The sequence below is a fragment of the Rhagoletis zephyria genome, unplaced genomic scaffold, assembly GCF_001687245.7.
Source record: "Rhagoletis zephyria isolate East Lansing unplaced genomic scaffold, Rhagoletis_zephyria_1.1 Rzeph_scaffold_00279, whole genome shotgun sequence".
In the NCBI taxonomy this organism is placed as follows: Eukaryota; Metazoa; Arthropoda; class Insecta; order Diptera; family Tephritidae; genus Rhagoletis; species Rhagoletis zephyria.
This window is the reverse complement of record NW_016157363.1, coordinates 203,896-215,544: the sequence shown is the minus strand read 5'-3', so window position 1 is coordinate 215,544 and position 11,649 is coordinate 203,896. Positions and strand designations below refer to the sequence as shown.

The 11,649-nt window shown below is 35.2% G+C and overlaps 3 protein-coding genes and 1 long non-coding RNA gene across 4 annotated transcripts in view; 3 read left to right on the top strand and 1 right to left on the bottom strand.

The window, feature by feature from the left end:
- LOC108358635 (TLD domain-containing protein 1) overlaps window positions 1–11,649 on the top strand; it is a 214,481-nt gene that overhangs the window by 73,833 nt on the left and 128,999 nt on the right. The gene's annotated exons all lie outside the window — the stretch shown is intronic.
- The window catches only part of LOC108358640 (uncharacterized), a 14,549-nt gene continuing 5,414 nt past the window's right edge, over window positions 2,515–11,649 (top strand). Inside the window, exons 1-2 of the long non-coding RNA XR_001846807.1 lie at window positions 2,515–2,743; window positions 8,182–8,187. This is a non-coding gene — a long non-coding RNA (uncharacterized LOC108358640). The remainder of the gene's footprint in view (window positions 2,744–8,181; window positions 8,188–11,649) is intronic.
- Window positions 3,722–4,770, top strand: LOC108358638 (uncharacterized). Its single transcript, XM_017610078.1, has 4 exons — window positions 3,722–3,998; window positions 4,065–4,247; window positions 4,305–4,482; window positions 4,542–4,770. Coding segments are annotated over exons 1-4 (471 nt in total). The 5' UTR covers window positions 3,722–3,997; the 3' UTR covers window positions 4,651–4,770.
- LOC108358636 (putative nuclease HARBI1) lies at window positions 5,474–9,720 on the bottom strand. Its single transcript, XM_017610075.1, has 10 exons — window positions 9,541–9,720; window positions 9,380–9,485; window positions 9,219–9,324; window positions 9,058–9,163; window positions 8,897–9,002; window positions 8,648–8,841; window positions 7,097–7,263; window positions 6,758–7,025; window positions 5,591–6,271; window positions 5,474–5,521 (listed from the first exon to the last, which is right to left on the bottom strand). The coding sequence occupies exons 6-9, from the start codon at window positions 8,780–8,782 to the stop codon at window positions 5,600–5,602; spliced, it is 1,242 nt and encodes a 413-aa protein (XP_017465564.1). The 5' UTR covers window positions 8,783–8,841; window positions 8,897–9,002; window positions 9,058–9,163; window positions 9,219–9,324; window positions 9,380–9,485; window positions 9,541–9,720; the 3' UTR covers window positions 5,474–5,521; window positions 5,591–5,599.

Here is an 11,649-nt window from a genome sequence, read left to right as displayed (position 1 = left end):
TATTTTAACTACATTGCATTTGAGTATGGAGAGGCAACTATCTGGAAGTATTTTACATAAAAAATTTACTAAGTATTGCCCGGTTTGTAGTTGCAGTTAAAGAAAACACATGAAAAGGCACGATTTTTTTTTAAATTCGAAAAAATGTAAATATTTCAAAAACGGTGACACTTTTACCTGAAAATTTTTTGTTTATCAGTGAGCTCACCCCCCACCTACCTTCCCCTAAAGTTTGGCACGTTACTTCTGGGACACCCTGTATATAAATGAGTTTGTAAAAGGGGGCGTGGCGCATGCTATAGTCGTGGAATCCTTTATCAGCTACAACTTCGGAACCATAAGTCCCACGAACTTGAAATGGTAGGTGTTTATAGGAGGGTATATATAAACGAGTTTGTGAAAGGGGGCGTGTCATATCCCATATTCGTTGAAATTTCTATCAGCTATAACTTCGGAACCATATGTCGCGTCATCTTGAAATTTGGTATGCAGTTATATATGTACATATTTGGTAGGTGCTTATAATATGGTCTATATAAATGAGTTTGTAAAAGGCGGCGTGGCGCATCCCATAGGCGTGGAAATTTTTATCAGCTATGTATAATTTCAAAACCATAAGTCACATGAACTTGAAATTTGGTATGCAGTTATATATGTACATATTTGGTAGGTGCTTATAATATGGTCTATATAAATGAGTTTGTAAAAGGCGGCGTGGCGCATCCCATAGGCGTGGAAATTTTTATCAGCTATGTATAATTTCAAAACCATAAGTCACATGAAATTTAAATTCGGTATGCAGACATATCTATTGTAGGTGCTTATAGTAAGGTGTATATGAATGACGCCCGTAGGCGTGTAATTTTTAATCAGCCATAAATTGGGAACCATAAGTCACATGAACTTGAAATTTGGTATTCTGATATAGGTATCTATGGGAGGTGTTCAGAGGAAAGTATATATAAATGGGTTTGTAAAAGGGGGATATACATATATGTATTCATCTATTAGATAACTCGGATGTTTAAAGCTGTGTGTGTTTTTTTAACCTTGCCGTCTTTAGATTGTTTTGAAATGGAAAGATTAAATCGTTTTTTAATCCCGCGATGCTGTTAAACGGAAAAGGTTCATTCATAATGAATAAAACTCCTTCCGAATTAAGCTTTCTACCAGAAAAGTGCAACTATACTAAAACAGCTAATCGAATAGGCAGCTAAACGGAATGTACCGTAGTAGAATAATTTTAGTTTAGAAATTTGATCGTTACCTTAATCCACCAATATTAATAATGGATCAAGATTTGTAGGACAAGTGATGATCAATATATATTAGTTAAAGTACGATAAAGCTAAAAGTAAGGATGCCTTAATGTAAACAAAGAAAATAGTTTGTCTCCTTTAAATTATGCTGAACTGAATATTTGTATTACTGTTTTATATTTTGATTTGTTTACCCCGAACAACGTCGGGTGCTCTGCTAGTCTACATATAAATGTGAATGTCTGTTTGTTTATAACCTTATAACTTCTGACCCGCGGCACAGAATCGCACGAAACTTTGCGCACTTATTTGCCTTTACCCCGAGAAGGTTATAGGAATAGAGAAAAATGGGCTGTCCTGGAAAAGAGGGCGTGGCCCCTCCTATACTAACTAAAATTTTTATGTTGTTTATCTTGAAATATTTGTGGTAGAGGATTGGAACTTGCTGTCGAGATAAATAAAATTAATTCCATACTCAGGGGAATAATTGGCGGTATTGGAAAAGGGGGCGTGGCACCTCCCATAAGCGTGAATTATTTAATGAGCTCTAACTTCGGAACCGTAAGTCACATGAACTTGAAATTTGGTATGCAAACATATCTATGGTAGATGCTTATCTTTAGGTATATATAAATGAGTTTGTGAAAGCAGCCGTGGCAGATAACATAGGCGTGGAATTTTTAGTCAGCCATAACTTCGAAACCATAAGGCACATGAACTTGAAATGTGGTATGCAGACACATTTATCGTGGGTGCTTATAGTAAGGTATATAAATAAGACTGGTGCCTTGTTTATACCTACGCAAGAACCGCATTAACAAAAGGCCAATTTGACCCAATACATATTTCATTCGAGCATTTATACCTATGTCTTTACAGCTCACTCGGTGAAACCGTATTCAAAAGTATACAAAATCTGTTGCTTTATTTCGATATTTCTTTAATAATTGATTTGCGCGATTAACCGAATTGGAAGCGAAAAATAATTCAAATTTATTTTAATAATAATTTAAATTTAAAACGGGCTATATAACTAGCCTATTTTCACTTCTCGTCAAATTAGTGACGTGTTTATACCTGTTTTCTAACCGATACGAGAAATAAAAAAGCGATTTGAAATCAAATTAGAGTCAATACACTTTTGAAATTCAGAGCGTATTGAAATTTAGTTTATGCATCCATTTTGAATCACAGCGAAGTGGATCAAAGCGCTTTATGTGTCGGCATAAACAAGGTTTGTGAAAGGGGGCGGCAAATCCCAAAGGCGTGAAATATTTTCGGAACCATAAGTCACATAAACATGACATTTGGTATGCGGACATATCTAGGTGCTTATAGTGAGGTATATATAACTGAGTTTATAAAAGGGGGCGTAGCACTTAACATAGGCTTGGAATTTTTTATCAGCCATAACTATGGAACTACAAGTCACATGACCCCCTTAATTCCTTCTGGCGTGGGTTGAAACCCGCGGGTAAAAGCTAGTTGCTTATAAAAACCACGATATAAAAATTTGAAGGTAAAACCGCTGAGAGGCAGCTTGAACATTTTTGAAGTTTTCTAACATAACAAAAATATTTTCAAATTTTCAATCTCACAAATACATTCTCACTTTCAGTCTCAAATAATTGAATATTTTCATCTATTTGTGTTTTGTTTTATTTTTATTTGGCCTCATAATTTCAATTTTAGTTGAAAAGCCATTGTACAATAATTACAGGTATTGTCTTCCCAGAGAGCGCATATTCCGATCTGCCTCATTGTTGCCCTCACTAAAAGGTTTCTTCTTCTTCTTTTTTGGCGCTGTAACCGCCTAAGCGATTTTGGCCGAGTTCAGCAAAGCACGCCAGTCGTTTCTCCTCTGTGCCAACTGACGCCAATTGGAAACGCCAAGTGAAGCCAAGTCCTTCTCCACCTGATCTTTCCATCGCAGTGGGGGCCTCCCTCTTCCTCTGCTACCACCAGCGGGTTCCGAGTTGAATAACACCGATTATTTTATCGATAGCAATCTCGATTATTATATCGACAAAAATATCGGGTTTTATATCGATAACAATATCGATCTTCATCCTCATCCTTTTCTTCATATTTATCTTCATTTTTGCATATTCCTCTTCACCTTTACCTTAAAGTGTTTAAATTTGCTTTGATCTTCGTTTTTGCCTGTACCTCTAGGCATCTTTGTTTTTGTTTTTATTCTCAAACCGCTAAACCGCTGAAAACCATTTCCATGTGCATTATTCACCTTGAATTTGACAATTTACTCCCAACCAATCAACTGCCGCTAAAGAAGTTTACTTCGTAAATTCAAGAAATGTTCTTACCCTTTTAGTTACCCTAATTCTTATGTATCTGTCATTGTCTCCATTTTCGTCTTTATCTTCACTTTTGCCCTTTTTTTTGACTTCATCGTTCTCATTTATTTCTTCATCTTCATATTTATCTTTATTTCAAAGCTTAAGCATAGTACTAAGTTCGCGTTTCACGTGAAATGGCTGTCAAAATCCATACAAATTGCATTGCTGTGAAATATGCGTGAAATTTCACATGCGTCTCATGGCAAAGTAGTACTCAGTTCACGCCGTGAAAACACCGCGCAACATGCTAGCAACATGATGCCAGCAACATTTTTTCACCGCTATTTAAAATGCTCATGTCATTTAAAATTGAGCGAAAAGTGACATTTGTTGAAATTGACAAGCAGTTGAAAAGTTTGAAATTAACAAAACATTGGAAAAAGTAAGCTTATTTAAAATAATAAGTTTAAAACTCTATTAAACTGTTTCGTTTTTATTTGAATAATAGTGGAGAACACAACAGCTACCACAAAAAGGGCAAAAATCCAATTAAATGACGAAGAGAGGAAGAAATTACTGGCGGCTGTTAAAGGATTCCCATGTATTTGGGACAAGCAGCGAAAAGATCACAGTAACCGAAACGCACTTTCCAGCGCTTGGTACAAAATCGCGCAAATTGTCGGTAAACCTGGTAATATCTGAGTAACTATAGTGTAGTGCATTTATTTCCTCATTGCCAACATTTCAGAGGAACCTTGCAAAGCAGCGTGGAAGAGCCTTAGAGACAGCAAGCGGTACTATGCAAACAAGGCAAAAAAATCGGGAAGTGCGTGCGATTTGGAGGATCTCAACTTTGCGAGTGAAGTGACTGAGTTCGAATACTCAGAAGACATGGCGTTTTTAAGCGAAACGTCTTCGCAAAGAGTGTAAGTAAATCTTCTTTATATTGTGTCAGTATATATGTGTGTTAATTTGAATATTATAGAACGTTTTCCAGCATGGATGGTTTAGGAGCAGGCACCAGCTTCGACGAAAGTTTGGATCCCCCCGGCTATAATTATGTACGATTTAGTATAAGAATCGCCAATTCTTAACATAAACTATTTAATGAACTTTTTTCCTGTTCTATTTCCAGACGTCGACACCTAGCACATCGGCAAAGCGCTCCAATGCCTCTAATGCGGCTCTGCAATCTTCGGCGGAGAAAATTGTGGAGCAAATGGATAGTATTGTGGAGTTGCGAAAAGCGGAGATTACTCAGAAATCCAAATTTGAACCCCTTTTAAAGCACTTGGAGTCACTTCTGGAACAGTTACCGCAAAGCACGGCGAATATGTTAGGGGCGAAATTTACGCAAATGGCCTACGAGGAGGTTGAAAAGCACCAAACAAGATGCAGTGAAATGTAATTTTATTTTGTTCTATTTTTATTGTATTCCTTTTTGTTTTATTTTATTAATTATATTTTATTTTGTTTTATTTTATTTTTATTTGTTTTTATGTTTTCGCTTAATTCAAATTATTTTATTTTACATTATTTCATCTAATTGAATTGAATTTAAGTTATTTTGTTTTGTTTTACATTGATTTGTTTTCTACATTTTATTTTGTTTTATTAATTTTATTCAGTTCATTTAATTAAGTTTAATGTAATTTAGTTTTAAGTTAATTAATTATTTTATTTTACTTTATTTCATATAATTGAATTGAATTAAAGTTATTTTATTTTGTTAAATTTTTTCATCCTGTTGTGTGTGTTGTATATTAAACATAACACATCTAAATAAAATAAAACATTAATGAACTTAAACTTATTTTCATTTTGATTTAATATTTTGCTTTAAATTTATAATTCAAAGTAATACATGTACTGTTTCAATATACTATATGTACATATGGATGTAAAACGAAAAATAATGTTGAATATTGCAATCCAGTGAAAACGAAATTCTTTCGGTCTTGTGATCTAAAATTAGGAAAAAGGAAGGAAAAGGAAAATTCCTAAAAATAAATAAATAAACAGGAGTGGCCATACCATTCTTATTTAATCTAAACAAGCTGCTCTGCGCTGCCAGGCTATCGATCCCTCTTCAGAATTAAAAAACGCAGACAGATTTTCTCGAACTTGAGATGCAGATTGTGGAAGCCTTCCAGCTTGAACGCTGCGCATTTCCGACGAAAAAAGGGAGTTGGCAGGGATGTGGTGGCGAAATTCGCCTCCTATCACTTCTCCGAATTCGCTGTAGCCATCGGCGTAATTCGAAGGACAATATTGAGCTCTACGAGTCCTTATGAGGAAATTGTGCAAATAGCAGCACGCAACTACTATTTTTTGTGCTTTTTTCGGGGAGCAAAACATTTTTCTGGAGAGGCAGTAGAACTTCGAGCACAATATTCCAAATGCATTTTCGATGCATCGCCGCGCTCTGCTAAGTCTATAATTAAAAATCTGATGCTCTTCTTCCAGCCTCCTGTTTCGCGATGGTACATATGGTTTCATAATCCGCACGTGCAATGGAAAAGCATCATCTGCAATAAAAACGTAAGGGCGTTCAACAGCTTCGGGAAAAGCGAGTGTTCCACTAAGCACCGCTTTTCCGAGGGTACATTTTTGAAATATGCCGGCATCTCCTTCGCTTCCGTATGCCCCGATGTCCAAGTAGGTAAACTTGTAGTCACCATCTGCTGCAGCCATTAGTACCAAGCTGAAGAATCCCTAATAATTATAAAAATACACCTTGTTTATACCTACACAAGAACTGCATTAACAAAAAATCGATTTGACCCGACACACATTTCTTCCAAGCATTTATACCTGTATCTTTATAGCGTATTCAAAAGCAAACAAATCCACATTTCAAACGTCGTACAAAAATTATGAAAACTCAACTAACTTTAACATTTGCACCCGAAAATTTTAAACATTTTACTCAGCATTTTTAAAAAAATATAGGGTATGCAGTTTTGTAGCTCATTAAATTTTAGTAGGTTAAAGTGCAAATTTCAAGACGCTAGAAAATCGCGTTGATTTTGAAAATTTTTTTTTGCTGATCATGCTAGGCCAAAAAATAGCCGAAACTAGTCAAAATGTTACTTGACTTAATCAGCTGACCACAAGTGTATGTCAGTATAAACAAGGTTATAGAAAAACTCTAAGTTTAAATAGAAGCTGAAAATGCTTCCCATTGCTCTAAATGTATACCTTATAATTATAAAAAAGGCTTCCAGAATTTCGTGGACACTTAATGGCAACATGCTTGCCATCGAGAGCACCTCCACAATTGGGAAAATTCCACTTGTTAAATGTGTATCCAATACGTTGTATTTCTGCAGGTGTTAGCGGTGGAATTTCGTTGCCTAAAGCAGAAATAATGGCGTCGCAAACTTCGGTTAAAATGATTCCAAAGTGTTGTTTGCTTATACGGTAAACAGACGCAACATGCCGTTGAAGTGTTCCACAAGCAAAGAACCTTATTAAATAAAATAAGATATAATAAATTAACATAGCAATTGTTAAGTTAAATTAAGGGCATGGACTTACTCCAACACGACAGCCAGCTTTTGCTTTGGTGAAATTTCATCGTTTGGCCTTGTTCGCTTTTTAGGTTGCAGTTGAGGATGAACCAGCTCATACAACTCGTTGAAACTACATACATCCATATGAAAATTCTCCTTGAACTGTTTTTCATTGGCCACTAGGTCATCAAACTGCAAATGATTGATTAGATTTCGGGAAAATTAATGTATACAATTAAATTACATATAATTGCGTCCTAGACCGCTTGACCAATCATAACATAAACCAGTCGAGAAGCGCTAGGTTACGCTTAAATCCAGCTGCGGTCAATAAGATAGCAACAAAATTCAAAGTTATATTTTTTGAAACTTATGTTTATTTATACCGCATAAAACAAAGTTTTAAAGCTGGCATAAGTTCACACAAATAAATCAAACTTAAAAAAAAACCATGAAAATGTCAAACGTCAAGAAAAAGCCAATTTTTACGGGAAGTGCCACGCCCCTTTTTCTTCAGTTTGCATGGAGTTGCCACACCACCTTGTCTAATAACTCTTATTTTTCTCCATGAGTATGAGATTAGTTTCACATACATATATATTTCCATGCCAAACTTGAGTACTTTACCCCAAATATTTGAAGAGATATGCAATAGGAAGATATGAATATGCAATAAAGTTAATTAAACTTATTTAGCAGGTGGCAACTCTTAAACAAAAATTAGCCTATTTTCCAAAGTAGGTCATAAGCTATCTGTGTACAAAATTCCATGCAAATCCGCTCAGTCGTTTCCGCGTGATGGTTTCCCAAACATCCAAACATGCAAACTTTCACATTTATAATATTAGTAGGATTACTAAAAACATACAAATAAACATAAGTTGCAAAAAATATAACTTTGAATTTTGTTACTATCTTATTGACCGCAGCTGTAAGTGACCAAGTGCGGCCGGACAGACAGACATGCTGATCATTTATATATATACACCTATATTTTTTTTACGCTTCTACGCATTTTCCTCCAGATAAAAAATTACCAAATAAATTTTAGCTTGCAAAATATTGTTAATAAATAAAAAATAAATGGTGTTCGCAGCCTTTTTCTGCTAGGTGTATGTACATATCTGTAACCAAATATGTATAAAATCAATTTAACTTAAATGCATAGCGACCGATTTATACTGTACTACATGTGCATACATATTATACATATCGTTACCTTAATATAGAAAGGCCCTAACTCATTTTCACTTCGAATCCAGACTTATACAAAATCTGGCAAATAGCTCACAATATATCTGATAGAAATTGAAAACAAATGTTACAGCGTTAGATAAAATATTATATTTAATAAAAATCAGCACTTCGACGAAATTCGCAACTGTAGAACTTTGCTTTTCGCTAAATTTTCAAACTATGTTTGAAGAAACAGAAATGTGAGATAGGGCCTTTCTATATTAAGGTAACGATATATAAGTACATCTAGGAGTTTGTGGGTGAAAGGTGGTAACCAAGTATTTCTTCCCATTCATAACGCCACTGAGAGTGTATCAAACAATTTGTATTATATACTTACATCCTTTGCGAAGCGCCCCTTTTCTCCCCTTTCCCTCAAAAATTTGTTGACTTCTTTACGCGACTCTGCCTTCAAGGCCTCCGCAATCAAAAGCACCATTTGGGCTCCTGCCATACAAGCCACTTCTTCCAACATGCTATTTGTTGTGCCGGAAGCTCGCAAAACTCCCCAAATGCTGCTAAATGTAGTTAAACCTGTTAAAAAGAATGGAATTAGTTATATTATTATATTTAAACACACTTTTCTTACCAAAATTTGGTAATTGCTTCTGGGGTGATGCACCTACTCTTCTGGATGCTAGTTGCTGTGCCGGAAGCTCGCAAAACTCCCCAAATGCTGCTAAATGTAGTTAAACCTGTTAAAAAGAATGGAATTAGTTATATTATTATATTTAAACACACTTTTCTTACCAAAATTTGGTAATTGCTTCTGGGGTGATGCACCTACTCTTCTGGATGCTAGTTGCTGTGCCGGAAGCTCGCAAAACTCCCCAAATGCTGCTAAATGTAGTTAAACCTGTTAAAAAGAATGGAATTAGTTATATTATTATATTTAAACACACTTTTCTTACCAAAATTTGGTAATTGCTTCTGGGGTGATGCACCTACTCTTCTGGATGCTAGTTGCTGTGCCGGAAGCTCGCAAAACTCCCCAAATGCTGCTAAATGTAGTTAAACCTGTTAAAAAGAATGGAATTAGTTATATTATTATATTTAAACATACTTTTCTTACCAAAATTTGGTAATTGCTTCTGGGGTGATGCACCTACTCTTCTGGATGCTAGTGGTTGCGCTGGAAGCTCGCAAAACTTCCCAAATGCTGCTAAATGTAGTTAAACCTATTAAAAAGAATAGAATTAGTTATATTATTATGTTTAAACACACTTTTCTTACCAAAATTTGCCAATTGCTTCTGGGCGATGCTTATAAATTTGTTTGTTTACATTTGTTAAATTTTCATTTTGACGTTTCTTCTCATTTGACAATCAATGTTGCTAGCAACATTTCACGGCAAGCCAAATGCATGTTGCTGGCGAAATTTCACGGCTATGAAGTCAGTACTAGCCTTTAATTTCAAATGTGTAGTGAAACAACAGGCGAAACATGTCAAATTGAACATGTTGCAGCAACATCTATACAGAATTAGAAAATGTTTAAACAGCGGTTTTGGCCGTAATTTTCAACCAATTGTGAAACCACAAAAACTCTCGGAAAAATGCCTTTCCAACGGTGTTCTTGGTTAGCGTATTAATATATAGATTAATACTTAAACTCTGAGGATAAAATTAAACGTTTTCAGTCGGAATATTGGTTCAGGTGCTGTGCACCTGCATCAGGGATTGGCCTACTACCCCAAAATATTTAAAGTATTCGGTTTGTATGTCTACATTTAATGATGTAGGGCCGTGTTACGCCTTAAGGTAAAAAGAAAATTGACTATAAATGAGCATTTTCAAAGAATTTGACAATTTCTGAGGATATCTTTCGCAGGCTTTTATCAATTTTAACAGGACAATGACCAGAAACATCCTCCGAAACTGGGAAGAAATAGGAAAAAATCCCAAGCTTTCATAATCATGGAGTGACCTGCGTAAAGCCCAGATTTGACTCAACAGAAAACGTATGGAAGTGTTTGAAAATGCCACTGTTCAATTGCAAAAACTCACCCAATCGCATGCAAGACCTTGGGCATGGCGTTGAGCAAAACCGGTGCGCAATTTCAACAGATTTCGTCTAAAAGCTGTGCGAAAGTATCCCAAGATGACCAAATTAAAAGCTAACATATTCAAATTAATTTTCGATAATTTTTTTATATGGAAAAAATGAGCGACACCTTCACCAACAAAATTTGCCAAAAATCAATGGTCCTCAGTCTTGCACTTTATTATACTAAAATTGAATGGGCTAATAAACTGCATACTCAACTTTTCTCTAAAGAGTATAAATAAAAAGTGCAATATTTGAATGAAAATTTGCAGAATTTTCTTCACACCTTCACCAACAAAATTTGCCAAAAATCAATGGTCCTCAGTCTTGCACTTTATTATACTAAAATTGATTGGGCTAATAAGCTGCATACTCAACTTTTCTCTAAAGAGTATAAATAAAAAGTGCGATATTTGAATGAAAATTTGCAGAATTTTCTTCACACTTTCACCAACAAAATTTGCCAAAAAGCAATGGTAAGTCGCAGCTTCCTCAGTCTTGCACTTTATTATACTAAAATGGAATGGGCTAATAAACAGCACACTCAACTTTTTTCTAAAGACTGTAAATAAAAAGTGCAATATTTAAATAAAAATTTGCATCATTTTCTTTAATTTTGCACAAGGTTTGGAATTCTGAATTTTGGGGTTTCTGTTGTAGAATCAACCATATTTAAAACAATTAAGAAAGTCTAAGTTCGGGCGCAGCCGAACATTAAATTCCCGGCACAAGTATTAAATATATGCTTTTTCACCTTTCCGAAACCTTCCGCTAGATGGTAAGCCGGGGTCTATCAATTTTGAATAAATTAGCGTCCTTAAATTTCGAAATATTGCAGTTTCAAGCATTTCTGAAATTTACCGTTATATGAAAAGCGGCCGTAATTTTAGTCCGATTTCAATAATTTTCAACGTTTTTCTTTTATGTGGCAAGCACAATAACCATACCGAGTTTGGTACAAATTGGTAGAACACTTACCGATATACATATATGTGATCATAAGTGGGCAATGCCACGCCCATTTGCCAAAATTTTACCATAAACGTATTTCTTGGTAAAGAATTGTTGCAAGCATCAATTTTGAATAAATTAGCTTCAATATTTACTGATTTATCGAAGATTTTGTATTTCTCTAAATTACCGTTATATGGGATGTGGGCGCTGTTATTGTCCGATTTTAAAAATTTTCAGCCATTTAGTATGCTGTATCAACGCCAACAACTGTGCCAAGTTTGGAAGAAATTGGAGCAGCGGTTACCAAGATATACACATGTAACCATAAGTGGGCGTGGCTAC

Coding starts and splice junctions, on each gene's coding strand:
- LOC108358638 (XM_017610078.1), top strand. Junction 4,248..4,304: donor GCAAATTGTCGGTAAACCTG/GTAATATCTGAG, acceptor CCAACATTTCAG/AGGAACCTTGCAAAGCAGCG. Junction 4,483..4,541: donor GAAACGTCTTCGCAAAGAGT/GTAAGTAAATCT, acceptor TGAATATTATAG/AACGTTTTCCAGCATGGATG.
- LOC108358636 (XM_017610075.1), bottom strand. CDS start 8,782: ATGTTGGAAGAAGTGGCTTGTATGGCAGGAGCCCAAATGGTGCTTTTG. Junction 7,026..7,096: donor AAGCTGGCTGTCGTGTTGGA/GTAAGTCCATGC, acceptor TTATTTAATAAG/GTTCTTTGCTTGTGGAACAC. Junction 6,272..6,757: donor GCCTTTTTTATAATTATAAG/GTATACATTTAG, acceptor TATAATTATTAG/GGATTCTTCAGCTTGGTACT.